This window comes from Myotis davidii, unplaced genomic scaffold (assembly GCF_000327345.1).
Source record: "Myotis davidii unplaced genomic scaffold, ASM32734v1 scaffold73, whole genome shotgun sequence".
Classification (NCBI taxonomy): Eukaryota; Metazoa; Chordata; class Mammalia; order Chiroptera; family Vespertilionidae; genus Myotis; species Myotis davidii.
Window position 1 is genome coordinate 2,601,314 of NW_006286675.1, and position 18,130 is coordinate 2,619,443.

The 18,130-nt window shown below is 48.4% G+C and overlaps 1 protein-coding gene across 1 annotated transcript in view; it reads left to right on the top strand.

Annotated features, from left to right (window-relative positions):
- The window catches only part of MTMR14 (myotubularin related protein 14), a 62,331-nt gene that overhangs the window by 33,171 nt on the left and 11,030 nt on the right, over positions 1 to 18,130 (top strand). The window contains exons 12-19 of the mRNA XM_006758355.2: positions 4,360 to 4,426; positions 6,172 to 6,257; positions 6,515 to 6,591; positions 6,847 to 6,883; positions 9,884 to 9,954; positions 10,661 to 10,719; positions 10,894 to 11,032; positions 11,733 to 11,912. Of these exons, the coding sequence (XP_006758418.1) occupies positions 4,360 to 4,426; positions 6,172 to 6,257; positions 6,515 to 6,591; positions 6,847 to 6,883; positions 9,884 to 9,954; positions 10,661 to 10,719; positions 10,894 to 11,032; positions 11,733 to 11,912 (716 nt within the window). The remainder of the gene's footprint in view (positions 1 to 4,359; positions 4,427 to 6,171; positions 6,258 to 6,514; positions 6,592 to 6,846; positions 6,884 to 9,883; positions 9,955 to 10,660; positions 10,720 to 10,893; positions 11,033 to 11,732; positions 11,913 to 18,130) is intronic.

Here is an 18,130-nt window from a genome sequence, read left to right on the forward strand (position 1 = left end):
GTCAGCAGTTCCTTGCTACTTGCTTCAGCCAGGACAAGTAGCCTCGTTTTCCCTGTCTGGTCCCTCGGCCTGCTGACACACTGCCTTCAGGATTTGGCTCAGTGTCCATTCCAGGAGGACTTCCCTGATGTCCTCTCCCCCACACCTGGAGGGTCACATACTTGTATCCACATTCCCATTGACTCCTAGGCATAGTTATCATGGAATTTTCCACTGAACTGTGGTCACTGGTTTAGAGATCTGCTTCCCTGTCTCCAGTAGACTGAGCTCCAAGAGGATGGGGAGCCACCGCCTGTGCATCCCCTGCCCAGAACCTAGACCTGGAAAGGCCCAGTCAGTGAACACCTCAGAAAGCTCCTGTCTCCCTCCTCTCTCACTCCACCCCCAGGTCTGACATTTCCCGTCCAGCCTGAGGTCTCTCAGGCCCAGCGCACCTCTTAGGCAGCTGTGTGCTCCCATATGATCTTGCACTGTTTTCCTGGTAGCAGGTGGTATGTCTAGGTAGAGGTTGTGCTTTTATCTTACACATCCAGCCCCTAATCACAAAGCAGATGTTCCATGATTTGAGTGAATGAGAGAGGTGTCAGGCCTTCTCTATGCAGGTGTTTCTACATGGCCGTGTTAGGAACGACAGCAGGCCAGTGTTTGTTGTGCCCCAGAAGCCTGGAGAAGGAACAGGTTGGGGGGCCCTGCTGCCTGGTCTCAAGTCCCAGACTACCTGGGCAGAGTGAGTGGCCAAAGGAACCTGCAGGCTTCCTTCTTAATTTTTTTTTTTTTTAAATATATTTTATTGATTTTCCACAGAGAGGAAGGGAGAGGGATAGAGAGTTGGAAACATCGATGAGAGAGAAACATCGACCAGCTGCCTCCTGCACTTAATTTATTATATGCAGAGGTCCCAAGCCACACTTATTCTCCCTTCTGGCACATCTTTCTCCTTATGTGGGTACAAACTAGATCTGATAAACTGCTTTCTCATCAAGTAAGGTGCAACTGTAGGTTTCGATATGTTGACACTGCCAAGGACGTTTGTTTCTCTAGAAAGGAGTCGTGTGTGTGTGAGGAGGAGTTCTGCTGAGTAGATAGAAGCCCTGGATCTAGGCCCCGCTTGCTCAGCCTTTCTCGCACAGCTCTGTGGCCTTGAGCAAGTGTCCTCAGTTCTCTCTGACAGTGGAGTTAACTCCTATTTCACCATTGTGGCGAGGTTCAAATATGATCACTGTGAGAGAGTGTCCTCTTAACTGAAATGCCAGACTGATTTTTGTGATAATAATTAAGAACTAGGCTACTTACTAGCTTGCTAGCTCAAGGGAGTGAACACTAGTAACGTTCCAGGCACAAAAGTAGAAGGGCAGGGCTTCCTCTCAGGATTCCAGCCTCCCTAGTTGCTCAACTGGTTGGTCTCATGGGCTGCTTACCATCCTCCTCTTTAGCCAGGTGTGGTTTCTGGCCTTTCAGCCCCTTCACATGGGGGTCCACGACTCCCCATTACTCCTCATCTCATTCATCACTCACTCAGCCCACTGCCCGGTTACCCAGGCCAGGCCTCTTGGTGATCTGCATCACCTTTTGCAGGTTTCCCTCTGGGCAGCCATCTCAAACTCACGCTGGACAAATGGCCACAGCCTGCAGTGCTGCTAGACCTTCCACCACTTACCTAGATGCTCAAACTCGAAAATTGGGTGCTTTTCTCCCCCCACGCCCATTGCCATACCCCATCAATTCTTAAATCTCTGTCCCTGGTGAAACTCTCCAGTTCTTCTTGCCTCCCTCTCTTAGCCTAGTCCAGGCCACTGTAATCTCAGAGAATCTCATGTCTGATTGTGGGGCGCATTGAGGGTTAACTGGAAACAGTGAATGTAAAGCACTTGAATAGGACCTCGCAGATAGCAATACTCAAATCACGGAGCAAGGTCTTCATAGTCATCCCCTTCCCTAAAACCCACCAATGACTTTATTTATTGATTGATTTCAGAGAGGAAGGGAGAGGTAGAGAGAGAGAGAAACATCAATGATGAGAGAGAATCATTGATTGGCTGCTTCTTGCACACCCCACAATGGGGATCCAGCCCACAACCCGGGCATGTGCTCAACCACTGAGCCACGCAAGCCAGACGCCCACCACTGACTTTAGTCCAGGACCCTTATGTGGCCCACCAGCTGCCATGTCCCAGCCTTGTTCTTGTGGATGGCCATCCTCTCCTCCAGCCACACTGGCTTCTTTTAGCCCTGAGGGAAGTCTTTCCAGGTTTGCACATGCTGTCCTCTCTGCCAGAAACACTCATCCGCTTTCCCTCTCCTCTTATATTCATGTCACCACCTCCAAAAAGTGCTCCCTAATGCTCCCCATGGATCAGGCCAGGCTCACCCCACCAGCTACATGGTCCCGCAGCATCCTAGAGGTCTTCTTTTTGTCAGTCCACCTGCAGCAGTTCACTTGCCTTCCCTCTCCTGCAGCCCCGTGAGGGCTGAGGTCATTGTTCACCATGGTGTCCCAGGGCCAGCCCTTAGTGGTGTCCACAAGTGGGAGAGCACTTGTGACAAGACACGCGTGGTCTTGCCGCTCTCCACGCGACCAGATTGAATCCACAGAGGTCTGCTTTTTCTTCCTGTGCCCTAAGACCTCTTTCAGTGTCTGCTTCTCAAGCTAGCCCCTGACCGTGAATAGTCCCTAAAGCACTAAGCCTTGGAGATGCAGAGATGCCAAAATGGTCTCTGACCTTGCTGGGCGCAATGTAGGAGAAGAGGCAACAAAATAACCATCACCTGCATAATAGAGGCATTGACCAGTGGCCACAGAAGAAGCCTATAGAGATGATGAGCTTTCCAGTCAGGGGGAAGAGGACTGCAGACATAAAAACATAAGACGCCTGGCGCTCACCTCCACACTCAGAGACTTCATGGATCACGTCGGATAAGAGAGTCAGGTTGGCCTAGATTTGAGTGCATTTCCCAGGTCTTCCTCACATCCTGCAATCTCCTCAAACGTTTGTATCTTTGGTATTGTAGGAAAGTCCCTGCAGTGTAGCATGCGACTAAGAATGTGAACTTCGAAGTCTGGCAGGGCTGGGTTCATGCCCCAGCTCAGCTTAGCTCTGTGACCTTGAGCCTCTACCAACCCATCGCCCCAGCCTATGGTTCCTCTCCCAGCACTGAGCTCATTGTGAATTTGCTGCCTCTCCCTGGTTGTCAGTGTCCCCTTTGAATAACCACCTGGTTCTGGTCCTTGTTCGGTCGTGCCCACTCCTGGCTGCTGCACCCCCAGCCCACCTGACTTCCCTGGGCTTTGTGCTACATAGCACCTGCCTCCTGCTCCTGCTCTTCCTCACACTTGGAGAATTACAGCTCTGAGGAAATCTGTTGGCAGTGGTGTGTCTGACACGCTTGAGCCAGATGAGTGGAGACCCTGTGCTCCTGCGGGTAATGGCTTTATTAGTGCAGCACTGTCTCTGGAGCTGCGAAAGTGGGTCAGAACTCGCCAGGGGCCCTGGGAGGGTCACGTAAATGAGCCTGTTTTAAATTCCTGGGAAAACCATTCCAATTACAGGTGCCGTGTTCACCCTCCCCCCGGGAAGCATGCTCTCACTGGCATATTCGCCCTCCGCACAGCCCTGGAACATGGATAAATGGTTGTGTTGAGAGGCTTCCCCACCTGGAGGAAGAGACTGCAAAACTGGGTCAAGCCCCTCCATGGAGTTCCAGATCCGTGTGGACTGTTTCTAAGAGCATCTGGTCTAGACCTCTTGGGCTAGAACAGAGGTCCCAGTCTCTATAGCTTTTGCCTGTTTTTCATCTCCCACCTCATGGGCTTCCTGTTTTTAAAAGATTCTGTCTGCCTAACAGACTGCATTTATTATTCATCAAAAGACAGGGTATGCAGTGAATAGCAGTAAAAGCAAATGAAACATGGTTGATGAGAAGCTTGATATTTTCCTTGGTTTCTGTGATGTGTTAGCAAATGAAGGAATGATTCTTTCTGTTTAGCAACAGTGGCCACCAGCTCAAGGCTCTTTGTTTCCTTCTGTTAGTTCCCTGGAGAGCCATGTGGGAGCCCAGGGCTTAGAGGAGGCCACTGGATGACTGCTGCTGTGCGTGTGGGGCTGTGGGCTGCCCAGGCCTCTGCATGGCTTCCCCTTTCTCACCGTCATGAGTAAGGGGGACCCGTGGGGTGAGGGTGCAGGGAAAGGTGGAAGGAGTTCTCAGAATGGGGAATGAAGTCTGGTTATCGGGATTTGGGACCATGAGTATTTATTGCCCCAGAGTAACTCTTAGCATTTTATTTTTTTTTGGAAAACTTCAAATTCTCAGTCTGTGTTAAATATCTATTCTTAGGCCCCTTTTATCTTTCTTCCCCTACAGAGCTGGGACCTGGTGCAACAAACACAAAACTACCTGAAACTGCTGCTTTCCATAATTAACAGCGACGGTGAGTCTGCCTATCTGAGCCCTCCGCCATTGGATCCCCTGGCTGTTCCCAGGTCATGACATTGAGAATGTGTGTTTGCTGGGGCCACACAAGTATATTTTGCTCTATGGTAGAAGGACTTGGGGATTCCCTTGTCCATGGCACCTTTATTCCATGTCCTTAAAACCCTAGAAAACAAAATTATGAACCACACACAGGATTTCTGCACTGCGCCAGCTGACGTTTGAGCATCAGTGTTTGGTTGGGGGCCAGAATGGCCTCTTTTAATTCAGAAAGACAAGAGAAAATCAGTCCTGGCTTATTGGGCACATGCAAAAGCCCTTAGAGGACCAGTCAATCTACCCTAGTTGGCTGTTTTGATTAGATGTCTCTGGAGCAGCTGACTCTTCACAATATCAATCAAGAATTCTAAAAAAGGACACATATGTAATACCCTTTGTAATACTTTAAGCAATAAAAAAAAATGGAAAAGAAAATATAATTGGCTCAGACCATGTTTGCAGAGGGAAAAAAAAAAAAGAATTCTGGCCCTAGCTGGTTTGGCTCAGTGTATAGAGCAGGGGTCCTCAAACTCCGGCCCGCGGGCCACATGCAAATACAAATATTGTATTTGTTCCCGTTTTGTTTTTTTACTTCAAAATAAGATATGTGCAGTGTGCATAGGAATTTGTTCATCGTTTTTTTTTAAACTATAGTCCGGCCCTCCAACGGTCTGAGGGACAGTGAACTGGCCCCATTTAAAAAGTTTGAGGACCCCTGGTATAGAGCATCGGCCTGTGGACTGAAGGGGGGCTGGGTTTAATTCCGGTCAAGGGCGCATGCCTGGGTTGCAAGCTTGATCCCCAGTGTGGGGTGTGCAGGAGGCAGCTGATCCATGATTCACATCATTGATGTTTCTATCGTTCTCTCCTTCTCCCTTCCTCTCTGAATTCAATAAAAATATATTTAAAAAATAATAGTAATTCTGTGGGTTTGCACTGACTTGAACAAGTAGAAATATATCAGCTTACATAACCAGCCAGGCCCAAGAGCAGAGCCAGGTGCCTAATACCACAAAGAACCTCTTTATTTTTTATACCCATTGTCTAATTAGCTTCATGGCCGGCAACCATTCCAGACCTGTTTCCTGCCATTTTAGCTTCCCCAGAAGAAAGAGACTGCTTCTGTCCCAGACCGCATGGTCAGTGGCCCAGTTTGGGTCAAGTGCCCATCTCTGAACCAGTTACTGTGGCCAGGTTTGCAGGAGTCATTCCTGTCCCTGGAGCTAGGCAGTGGTTCTCTGTCTGGGGCGGTACTGCCCCTCAGGGTGGTTTTGGAAAGTTGGGTGTTTTAGGAAATAGGAAAGGGCCATTAGCATTTGGCGGGTGTTAGCCACGGATCCTAAAAGTTCTTGGGACAGTGAATTGTTTTCCCTTAAAATATCTGTACGACCCTCCCTGAGAAATGCTGGGTGGTGACATGCAGGTCAGCCCCACCAAAATGACCTGGGCAGAGCGACTGTCTAGGCATCACTGCTCCCCTAAAAGTACCCTGAGAACCTGTAGCAGGAGAAAGAAGAGAGAGATGCCGCAGACAGATGGGTGCCCACCACCCATCCCTTTGTGGGACTAGATCGGAGAATCTTGGGGAGGAAGAGGGAGACCCTGGGTGGCCTGGTTCTCACACCAGGCCAAGGGTGTGATGCGTTTCCTTCTCATCAGCTATGTTTGCTTCCTTTCTGGGCCTGTTCTTTGGTTCCTGAGTAGATGACAGCGGACTGCTGGTACACTGTATCTCAGGCTGGGATCGGACCCCCCTCTTCATCTCTCTTCTGCGCCTTTCCTTGTGGGCTGTGAGTATGGATGGGATGGGCTGGGCTGGGCAGGGAGCGTTTTGAGGCCCCTGCCACGATCTACCCTTTGGGAGTGTTAGGACTGTCTCAGGAAGTAGAGAAGATTTGGAGTAAGGCGTCATGATTAACCCTTTCTCTGGGGCTGTTGGCAGCTTGTCACTGGGTTTGTAGTTGTGGTTCAGCCCCTGGAACAAGGAGGGGCCTTTGTCACGGGAAGGCATCTTTCTGATCTTGGCACGTCTCCCTGGTCTCTCCAGGATGGGCTCATCCACACGTCCCTGAAGCCTGCTGAGGTCCTCTACCTAACGGTGGCCTATGACTGGTTCCTCTTTGGGTAAGTCTTTGGGGAATGTCAGGTTTTGGGTGGGGACAGTGCCTTGAGAACTGTGCTTCTTTGTGTCCATGGGTGCGGTGGCTTCTGGGATAGTGTTGGAAGTGAGGACACTCCCACCCTCTTGAGAAAGACTGAAAGGTGCAGGTCAGTCCCACCTGAGGCTGGTGTCAAAGCCACAGTCCCTGTGACTTGGGTCCCCCAATGCCCTCCTGCCTCAGCAATGCTGTCTTTGACCTCTTTGCCTTTTTGTTGCAGGCACATGTTGGTAGATCGGCTCAGCAAAGGAGAGGAGGTGGGTACTGCTGACAGTCTGCGAGCACATGCCAGGGCTCTGAGCGCTTGGGCTCTTTGACCCATAAGAGGGACAGGATGGGGTCTGTTTGGTATCCACACTTTAGGGGCAATTGCTTTCCCACTGTGTGCTGGGATTCAGCAGCATGACAGGAAAGCATCGGCACAGTAGCCCCATTCTAAACTTCTGCACTGGGAGATACCCTTGCCCACACCTGCTGTGACCGGGTGGCAGCTCTTTTCCCCTTCCTTCTGCTGCACTCAGCTCTGTAACCAATTTACGAGTCGTTTTCTGTGCCCCTCATCCTTCAGCTAAAACCCAGATGCCCTTCCCTGTCCCCCACTCTCATCACAGTCACTAGTAACTTTTAAGCCCCAGGGCCGTCTGTGCCCTACTCCTCACCACCAGCCCAGCCCCACACCAGGCATGGCCAGCTGGGCTCCAGGGCCTGCTTCCTGTCTGAGGGGTCGTCCCTTTTTCCTGCTCATCTCTGCCCTCACCATACCCCATCTGTTTTGCTGTTCTTCACAGTATTTGCCTTTTTGAGTATCCTTGTTTTCCTCACACAGATTTAGAGTCAGACCTGAGTTTGAATCCGAGTTGTCCCACTTATTTCCTGGGTGACCTTGGGTGATGTGAATAACCTTGAGTCTCTTGTAATCGTCATGCTCCCTCACAAAGAGAATGAGTGCATATGCCCAGCATGGGAGCCATCATGCAGTGTTAGCTTTTTCTTCTGTCCCCTGCCCCCCTTAGAATTCTGAAGCATCTTTCTCACTTTCCTGAGGCTGCCTTCTTTTCCAGGCATCTTATCTTGTGCCTCCTTCTTTTGTTCCTTTCTCATAGCTGCTGCTTGCCCCTTCCTAATCTCTTCCTCCAAGCACTTATCGCATCTGCCAGGGCTGCAGAGCTCATAAGCCAGCTCCTGAGAGGCCTCTGTGAACTCTGTTAGAGGCATTGACTTTGGCATTGAAATCGGCAGGTAAAACCCCTCTGCAATCTTGTTTTAGACTCACTGGCACTCCAGGACATTCTGCCCTCCATGCCATCTCCTGCACCCCCAAAGCAGGCCAGATTCTGCCTTCAGAGACTCCACAGAAGATGGGGCTAAGGCCTGTGGGGTCTGGATTTAAATCGTGCCATGTTTCAGCATATACAAAAGTTCTCCTCAGCTAGGAGTGTTGGTCTTCAGGGTGTGGGCTTTTCTCTTACCTCCACTGGACACTCAAGCCATTGATACTTTTCGCTGCAGCAGCCCCTCAAGATGAGGGGCTCTCCACAGCCTGGGGCCTCCTCTTCATCTTTTTGTGGGAGGATGAGGGAGATGGTGGGTGAGATGAGGGAATGGGCAGCTGCTGTCTTTGAGACAGAAAGATGCAGGGCAGCATTTTATATGTAACCGTTCGAATGTCTGCAGTTTTTATAATTCATAACCCTTGTTGAGGGTGCCTGGGAGGTGAGGTAAGAAGAGTTTCCATTTTTCCAATAGGTTGCTCAGTAGGGGGCTGTTGTGCTGGGGGCAGGAGCTGGCGAGTTTGTGACAACCAGCCCATTGGTGTTGACTGCGTGTTAACTCAGAGGCGTCCCCTCTGAGTCCCTGAGGGTCACACTCATCCCTGGCCAGTCTTCTCTAACTGAGGCCTCCCCTCTGCCCTTCCCCGCCCCATTCCCACCCTTCTGGCCAGGCCCATTCTTAACCTTACCCATCAATTATTTTAAGACACCTCTGTTTACTATGCAGCACCCAGGCAAACACAAATCCAGCTTGTGTATTTGGCAGATTAGACTTGACATTATCTTTTAAAAAAATGAAGGAAGGCACTGATGCTTTAAAAAATAAAAACAAAAAACAGAGGCCTATTAAATAGCACTCTGTTCATCTCCCCTGTCTTTGAGATTTGCAGCACATTAGCATATTAAAGACTAAGAGTCTTTGGTGAAAACACCTATTTAATATTATGTAACACAACATTTTCATACTGACCTGATGTTCCCTCTTTTTTCTTTGAGAAGATTATATGGGGCTCTGGGATACCATGAGGGGTACATGGACTACACTTTCCAGAATCACTGGGGAGTTTAAAAACGGCAAAGACTGCCTTGTGTGCATTTAATGGCGGTCCATCTGACTGCAGGGATGGCAAACCTTTTGAGCTTGGCGTGTCAGTATTTTGAAAAACCCTAACTTAACTCTGGTGCCGTGTCACATATAGAAATTTTTTGATATTTGCAACCATAGTAAAACAAAGACTTATATTTTTGATATTTATTTTATATATTTAAATGCTATTTAACAAAGAAAAATCAACCAAAAAAAATGAGTTCGCGTGTCCCCTTGACACGCGTGTCATAGGTTCGCCATCACTGGACTAGGGTGATGGCTGGAAGAGAGGTCAGTGGAGATAGGTCAGCAGCCTTCTCCTGTCTGCCCACCTCAGACGTAGACCTGCCCCTCACAACTCCTGAGCAGTATAGGCTCTGGGCTAGACAGTGGCTGTCTTGCACCCCTGGTTCTCCTGAATCACTATTTCTGGGCGTCCCCCCTACCAAATCTGATTCCTCTCCCTTCTGTTGTGTTCCTTAATTGGTGTTCATTTAATCTCCTTGACTCAAAGTAATCTGTCCCAGCTGTCCTCTGTTAGCCTTTCTCCCTGGGGTTCTTAGGGGGAGGCAGAGAGGGGAAGCTGCTGTGCTCTTCGTCCTTTTCAGTAGCTTGAGAACATGCATGTTGAATTTGAAGAGTATGAAAATCCATGGCTTACCTTCTTGCAGTCCTGTCCTCCCTTACCCCAGCCTAAGTGCATTTGCCTAGCCTGCTAAGCCCTCACTACCACCCGTACCATTTACAGACCAGAATATCCAGCAGAGTCCCTAACAGGGCTGCCATCCAGCAGGGGGCTGACTAGGGGGGGCTGGCTGCCCACTCCTGGGCATTCTGCCCCCTAGATTCTTCTCTGGAGAAGGCTGTGTTTTCATGGGTACTGCTTTTTGTTTCTTCAGATTTTCTTCTTCTGCTTCAATTTTTTGAAGCATATCATCTCTGAGGAGTTCTCTTCTCTGAAGACACAGAGGTAAGAAGCCTGCTCTCTCACACTGGGACCAGGGTACTCTGGGAAGGGCCCCTGCCCTGCTTCCCTGCATGCTTGGTAGCTGGCCTTTCCAGCCTTCTCTCTGAGGCCAGGGGAGGGATCCCTGGCGGAGAGGCTCTTCTGAGGTATAACTGAGGTCAGCCTGCACTTACACTGTCCGAAAGGCCTGCGGACAGACGAGTGGTTCTGAGAGCTCGGAGAACAAGGTGATTCGCTGTAGGAAAAGCCAGCCCAAGGACAGGAGGACTTCCACTGCCCGCACCCAGCCAAAGCAGCCAGTTCTGCCTGAGAGGACTGTTGCCTTCCCTGGGCTACTGCAAGGCGTGTCTGCGCCACTCACTGTGAAACCCACTCACTGTGCAGCCCATCACTGCCCGCAGAGTCTGCTCTCAGCCTGGCAATTGCTTTAGGACCCCTGTGAGAGTTGGTGGCTTTTCTGAGTTCCCTTGCCTTCCAAATCCAAGCTCCCAGTGTGTGTGGCCAGACTTGAATTCTCAAGGGGCCAAACTGACAGGGAGGAGGTAGGCTTTGCCTGAAGTGGATCTGGTATTTTGCAACACAGTAGACCTGATTCCATGAGCTGCCTTGGGGGGTTGGAGTTCCTTTCCCAGGTAGGCTGCGTGTGGGGGAGGGGACATAGGAGACCCCAGGCCAATCCAGAATTCACCATTCTGCGTACTGTTTACAGGAGGAAAAGTTTGCCAGCCCGGGATTCAGGCTTCACCCTGGAAGATATCTGCATGCTGAGTGAGTCACAGGCCCCAGCAGATTTCCCTTCCTCTGTGCATTTTTCTCAGTATAGACCACACAGGAATTGTTTGTTCTAGAAACGACTTTCTCCAGTTATATGGTATGAAAGAGGGGGGGGACCTGTAGTGGGAGAAGATAATGTGGTGAACTGATGGCATTGGCGTCTTTCAGGACGAAAGGACCGTGGCAGCACCACCAGCCTTGGCAGTGACTTCTCTCTGGTCATGGAGAGCTCCCCAGGAGCCGCTGGGAGCTTCACCTATGAGGCCATAGAGCTGGTCCCTGCAGGAGCACAGACTCAAGCAGCTTGGTGAGGGGCCAGGCTGGAACTAAGCTTGCTCACAGCTGTGGCCCAGGGTCACCAGCTCCAGGGAGTCCCAGGAACAAAGGGGCCCATGACAGTAGGACTAAGAGCACAGCTCCATGCCCTGCTGTCTCTTCTGGGCCTTGGAGGCCAGCCATCTGGTTGGTGAGGGGCACTGCCTGTGGTGGCCTAGGAGCATAAAGGGAGAAGCGACGGGGCTGGGTGAGGGAAAGCTGAATGTTAAAGGACTCCCTGGAGGAGCTCCCTTGTATTATTTGCCTGGGAAGTGGGCGGGTGGGGGGGGGGGGGTTTGGAAAAAAGAAAACATGTGAGTACAAAATGATGATTGGGAATTGGGGAGTTGTTTGAGTCAACTCCTTTGAGAATCTGATGACTTTCTCCTTAGACAAATGGCTCAAAATTTTGTATAACATTTGGAGGGAGGGGCCTTTACTGAACTTAGTTAAGGATCTGTTTTGTAACATGTGCTCTAAGGCCAGTTGGCATTAATTGAATGCCACAGTTCTTCTGTGATGACCCTGCTCTTGCTGCCCATGCCGAGCCTAAGGTAGTACTGATGTATGCCCACTCCCCTGTGGCATTTTCCCACTGGAAGTAAAGACTGGGCTCTGAGACTTGGTGAAAGTAGGCCAAGGGCTTGCCTAGGGCAGCCCCTTGGCCAACAGCCCTACTCTTTCCACTGCAGGAGGAAGAGCCACTCATCCTCTCCACAGAGTGTGCTCTGGAACCGGCCACAGCCCTCGGAGGACCGCCTGCCTTCCCATCAGGGGCTGATAGAAGCCAAGTCTTCCAGCTCCTCCTCCTCGAACCATTCTGACAACTTTTTCAGGATAGGTAGCAGTCCTTTGGAGGTCCCCAAAACCAGGTGAGGAGCTCCAGAGCCTCTAATGGAGGAGGTGGCCAGCCCTCCCCTGTTAATAAGATTGGAGAGTAGGGTTCTAGCACCTGAGGTGGTGCCTCGGATGCAGTCTTAAGACAGGGTTCCTGGCATGCAGCCTGGTGGGCGATATACCTAGGAGGCTAGGGGGAATTGACAAGCTTGGAGACCCACTCATTGTCTGAAGGATGGGTTAATGTTTGGGTACAGAGCAAGAGCTGTTTTGCAGAGTGGCTTGAGACTCCTTTCCAGAACCCTGGCAGATCGGGAATTCAGAAGGCGTTGTGGTTGTGATGAGATGGGCAGAGAGTCGGAGCTGCCTTCACCTGTTGCCTCTGGCAGGTCTCAGCCCACTACCCCACCCCCTTCCGTATGGACCTCACATTCTCATGAAAGAGATGGATCTAGAGCAGCCGTGGGCAAACTACGGCCCGCGGGCCGGATACGGCCCATTTGAACTGAATAAAACTAAAAAAAAAAAAAAAAAGACCGTACCCTTTTATGTAATGATGTTTACTTTGAATTTATATTAGTTCACACAAACACTCCATCCATGCTTTTGTTCCGGCCCTCCGGTCCAGTTTAAGAACCCATTGTGGCCCTCGAGTCAAAAAGTTTGCCCACCCCTGATCTAGATCCTGAGTCTCCTCTGGCTCTCACATTCTGTCTGAATTGGTAGAGGAGAACAGATCATAGGGAGCAGGCTAGACGTGCGAGGCTGGGGCGAACTTCAGGAGACTGCATACCTAGAATGGGAGCCGCTCAGCCGTGATGGACAGGTGTGGCTGGATTTGCTGCAGGAATGATGTCTCCTAGATCAGATTAAAGCTGAGCATGGGCAGGGCTTAGGTTTGAGGGATAGTCTGACACTTGGGGAAAGCATTTCTGAGCTGACTCCATACCTCTTTTTCCATGCCATATCCCAGGGAAAGAATTCTGTGAATTACTTTGTTTTCTAAAGCCTTAAGAATGTCTGACCCTGCCGAAACCGGTTTGGCTCAGTGGATGGAGCGTCGGCCTGCGGACTGAAAGGTCCCAGGTTCGATTCCGGTCAAGGGCATGTACCTGGGTTGCAGGCACATCCCCAGTAGGAGATGTGCAGGAGGCAGCTGATCGATGTTTCTCTCTCATCGATGTTTCTAACTCTCTATCTCTCTCCCTTCCTCTCTGTAAAAATTCAATAAAATATATATTAAAAAAAATTAAAAAAAAAAAAGAATGTCTGACCCTTCTGGAGAAAACTAAGCAGTGTGGGACTTAGGAGGTCCTTAATAAATTCTAGGGAGAAATGGGCATTTCAGAAATAGCTTAAGTATTGCCCTGTCAGTGTGGCTCAGTGGTTGAGTGTTGACCTATGAATCAGGAGGCCATGGTTTGATTCCCGGTCAGGACACATGCCCGGGTTGCAGGCCTAATCCCCAGTAGGGCATGTGCAGGAGGCAGCCAATCAGTGATTCTCATCATTGGTGTTTCTATCTTTCTCTCCCTTCCTCTCTGAAATAAATAAAAAAATATGTATATTTACAAAAAGAAAAATTAATCATTAAATAAACTTTAGAAAATAAAAAATAACAAAGGAGAGTAAGCATTGAAGTCCACCCTGGATCGGAGCCTGATCTGCCTAGTTTAGGCCTGTATATCAAGGAGGAAATGAGCCCCGAAGTCACAAGCATATTTACAAGGAAAAACCCAAAACTTCTGGAACTCTCCTCATCACCATCCCCTGGTTTTTCTCTGTGGGCAAAAGCAGGTGATAGGGAAGAGCCCCTCTCCACTCAGGCAGAGCAGACAAGTAGTAGAGCTCCAGATGGCACTGTTCAGATGGGTCTTAGGCACTCACCTCTGAAGGTGAGCCCTTTAGCTGGGAGCACTAACATGTCTGCCTGTGCTGTAGCTGAATCTATTAAACAGACCACAACCTCCCTGACCGCACGGGAGAGTTTGTGGAGGGTGCTGAGCAGGCGTACCTGTGCTTGTTCACACTCTCCATGTATACCTACTGCCCACCTTTGTCTGCATGCCCAGGCTTCCTGGGGCAGGTCCAGAGCTGCTGCAGCTCTGTGTGACCCTCCCTGTTTGGGACTGGAGTTCTTGCTCATCACCTCCACCTTCTTTCTGTCCAGCAGCATTGCTGGACAGCTGGGAAGGGAACAGAAAGATTGCTCTTGACCTCTGAGGCCCTGCCCTGGTCTTTTTTTTTAAGAATATATTTTTATTGATTTCAGAGAGGAAGGGAGAAGGAGAGAGAGAATCATTGATTGGCTGCCTCCTGCACGCCCCCTACTGGGGATCGAGCCAGCAACCCAGGCATGTGCCCTTGCTCGGAATCAAACCCAGGACCCTTCAGTCCACAGGCCCACGCTCTATCCACTGAGTCAAACCAGCTAGGGCTCTGCCCTGGTCTTAACTGTCCAGCTGCTGGGGGCACCCCTGCTGGGGCAGCAATCCATCACCTCTTCCTACACTTAGCTTTTTATTTTTCCCTTCTTCCTGCCCATAGAGCCTACTTTCAAATTTTGGGATTGTTTCCCTGGGTCTCAGTGGTGGTTCCCTGCTTGATTGGGTGACTCAGACTCAAATGGCCAGTCCAGGATAACAACCAAGGCCCCTCCCTCAGAGGCTGAGAAGGGTTGGAATGTCCTCTGGCTTCTCAGCCCTGTGTGCGAGGGCCTGGTTGAAGCTGGGACAGCTGGACCAAAGTGGAACAGAAAGGCGTGAGGTGGGCTGCTGTGAGGTGTTTGGTGACTCTGCTGGGCTATTCTGGGAATGCCCACTTGGAGTCTGCCTGGACTGGCCAGGCGACAAGGTTCTGGATTTGATGCCTATTTGCCAGAGGTTTTGAAATACTAGATTATTCAGATTTGGAGCATTCTAATTATGTATTTCCATTAACATTAAAATTAATTTAGTCTCTTTTATCTTAAAGTGCCTGAGGGATTCTGTCATTAGCTGCCCTGTCTCTCTTAGGTAACAACAGCCAATCAGCTTTTTAATGCAGTAGAGGAACTGTATGGAAAGAAACCCTTTAGTAAAGCTATCTGTGGCAGCCAAAATTCCTCTCATAATGTGAATTTTCTGGGTTTTGTGTGCTCCAAATTCCACAGTATATCTCTTTTAATGCAGGACTTCCCTATAAAAGGAATTGATAACACTTTGTTCAAAGTGAAGAAGTAGGTGTTAGGTTGGGAAGAAACTTCTGTGGGGGTACTTCTTCGTACCCAGCCGTAACCCATACCCTTCATGAGGAATCCGTGACCTTTTTGCATTATTAGCTGCCATTGCAACAGCTTCTGATTGAGCTCCATTTTTGGACCATTGTTAAACCTCTCATTAGCTACAGGGCTGGGGGCTGGAGGCTGGGAAGAGGCAGTACCAGTGCTCCAAGCTCATATGCCCCCCAAGCCGCGGTTAGTAAGTGGCCTAGCTCCGTGTCACCTTGGTCTCTGCTCCAGCGTTAGACATCGTTAGGGGTGCAGGGTTGCTAGCACAGCACTGCCCATGCCTGAGGAGGAGGAGTGCTAGCACTGTGCCCAGCATGAAGCCAAGCAAAGCCTGAAGAGCATATGAACTGGGCTGAGAGTCACCAGCAGCCTGGTTAAATAGCTAAGCAGTAACATAGGAACCAACTCTACCTCCCAGCTAGCTGCTTTTCCCCTATCCTCCACCACCTACTAACTGCTTATTATAAGCAGTGAGCTTTGTCCCAGGCTGTTTAATGAAGCAGAGAAACCAGATTGCTTTCTGTAATACATAGGGCTCCTATCCCATGTTTCATGCGTTTTTGCATGGGGCCACAGCTCCAGACCCAGGGTGAGTGTGAGAAGCCTAAAGGCATTAACAGCTTGAGACCCTGAAGAGAAAACTTGGAGTTCTAAAAGACCTCTCTTTTGGACTGCTGCAGAAATTCAGAGGTCCCTGGTTGGGTCACATACATGTATGTACATATGTGCTCATGGTTAAAGGCCCGCCTGGGAGAAAGTGATGTTCCTTTTTTCAAATGTAAGAAATCCCATTTAGCCATCTCTAAAGCCAGTTCTCTGAATTCAGGCCCTTGTTGAATTGAAGGATTCTTCCCGTAAGGCCCCATTCCTGGAGGCATTCACTTGGGTAGAGGCTGTGAGATCATCATCTAGAGGCTTAGGCTTTGGTGGGGGGTTGGTATGTGTATTAGGTGACACCCAGCCCCCTCAAGTAAAATATTCATTCCCTGCAGGACTTCAGACATGTCACTTGATGGTTTGGGGATTCTAATTTCTCATCAGAGACTTAGGCAATTCCTAGGTCCTTCCTTCCTAGCTATGTATTTCCAAGCCTTCATCATCAGCCATCAACTCAGGTGCTTTCAGGTGTAACAGAAAAACCATCTCAAATGGGTTTAAACAGTAAAGAAAAATAACGGTTCATGTGGAGAAGCACAGTGGAAAAGGCAGTCTTTGGTTCTTTCCTCTTGCCTCCTTCTATATGCTATCTTTGTCTTCTATCCAACTTCACTAGTGGTGGCCACTCACTCCTGGGACACCCTGCTTCCTTTCTCACATCCAAGGATCACATACTGACCTCTTTTCTATCCATATATCAGAAGCTCTATGCTTTAGTCCAGTTGGAAGGTACTTGTCCATCACTGAAGCAATCCCTGAGGTCCCTACCACCCATTCATTATCAGGAAGAAAAATCAGTGTATTATGGATCTAGCATTGGCTTTGGTCAGACCTGAGTTTCACTTCTAGCTTTGTGACTTGGAAAAATCACTTTCCTTCTGAGCTCAGGTTGTTGGGGTTTTTTTGGTTGGTTTTTTTGTTGTTGTTTTTTGCCAGTCCTTGATATACATGGCTTCAGAGAAGAATAGGGAATTTTACATAAGTGAATTTTAGAAATAAATGAAAATTTTGCCAAACCTTGGCCTATTTCTATGTATTTTTGATGGGCAGGATCCTAAATGCATTACTGACTGCCCTATCTTGTTTTTTTTATTTTTCAGGTGTACAACCCAGTGATTATACATTTATTTAAGTGGTAACCCCACTAAGTCTGACACCATATATAGTTACTATAATATTAATGACTATATTCCATATGCTGTGCTTTACATCCCCATGACTGTTTTATAACTACCAATTTGTACTTCTCAATCCCTTCACCTTTTTCACCCATCTTCCTGTACCCCCTCCATCTGGCAACCATCAAAATGTTTCCTGTATCTTTGAGTCTGTTTTTCATCTGCTTCATTTATTTTGTTTTTTAGATTCCACATATAAGTGAAATTCTATGGCATTTGTCTTTGTCTGACTTCTTTCATTCAGCACAATACCCTCTAAGTCCATACATGTTGTTGCTGATGGCTCCATTTCATTCTTTTTTGACTGAGTCATATTTCATTGTACATATGCACCACTTCTTTTATTCATTTATCTATTGATGAACACTTAGGTTGCTTCCATATCTTGGCTGTTGTAAATAATGCTTCAATGAACATACGCATGCGTATATTTTTTCAATGTAGTATTTTGGGTTTCTTCAGATAAATACCCAGAAGTGGAATTCCTGAGTCCTTCTTTGTCTCTTGTTATAGCCTTTGATTAAAGTCTATTTTATCTGGTATAAGTATTGCTACCTTAGCCTTTTGCTTGTTTCCATCTTTATAAAATATCTTTTCCATCCCTTTAAGTCTGTATATGTCTTTTGATCTGAAGTGAGTCTCTAATAGACGGCATATATAAGGGTCTAGTTTTGTTATCCATTCAGCCACTGTATGTCTTTTGACTGGAGTATTTAATCTATTTGCATTTAAAGTAATTGTTGATATGCATTTATTGCCATTTTTCTTCATATTGTTTATCTTGTTTTTTCTTTTTTCTTAAAGAAGGCCCTTTAGCATTTCTTACACTGTTTTGGTGGTGATGACCTCCTTTAGTTTTTTCCTGTCTGGAAAGCTCTTTATCTGTCCTTTGATTCTAAATGATAATCTTGGTTGTAGGTTGTTGCTTTTCATCACTTAGAATATTTCATGCCAGTCCCTTCTGGCCTGCAAAATTTTGTTAGAAATCAGCTGACAGTCTTTTTTTTTTATTTATTTTTATTTTTTTAAATTTTTAATTACAAAGGGTATTACATATGTGTCCTTTTTTTTTCCCCGCCCTTGACAATCCCCTGGCCTCCCCTACCCCCCAGTGTCTTATGTCCATTGGTTATGCTTATATGCATGCATA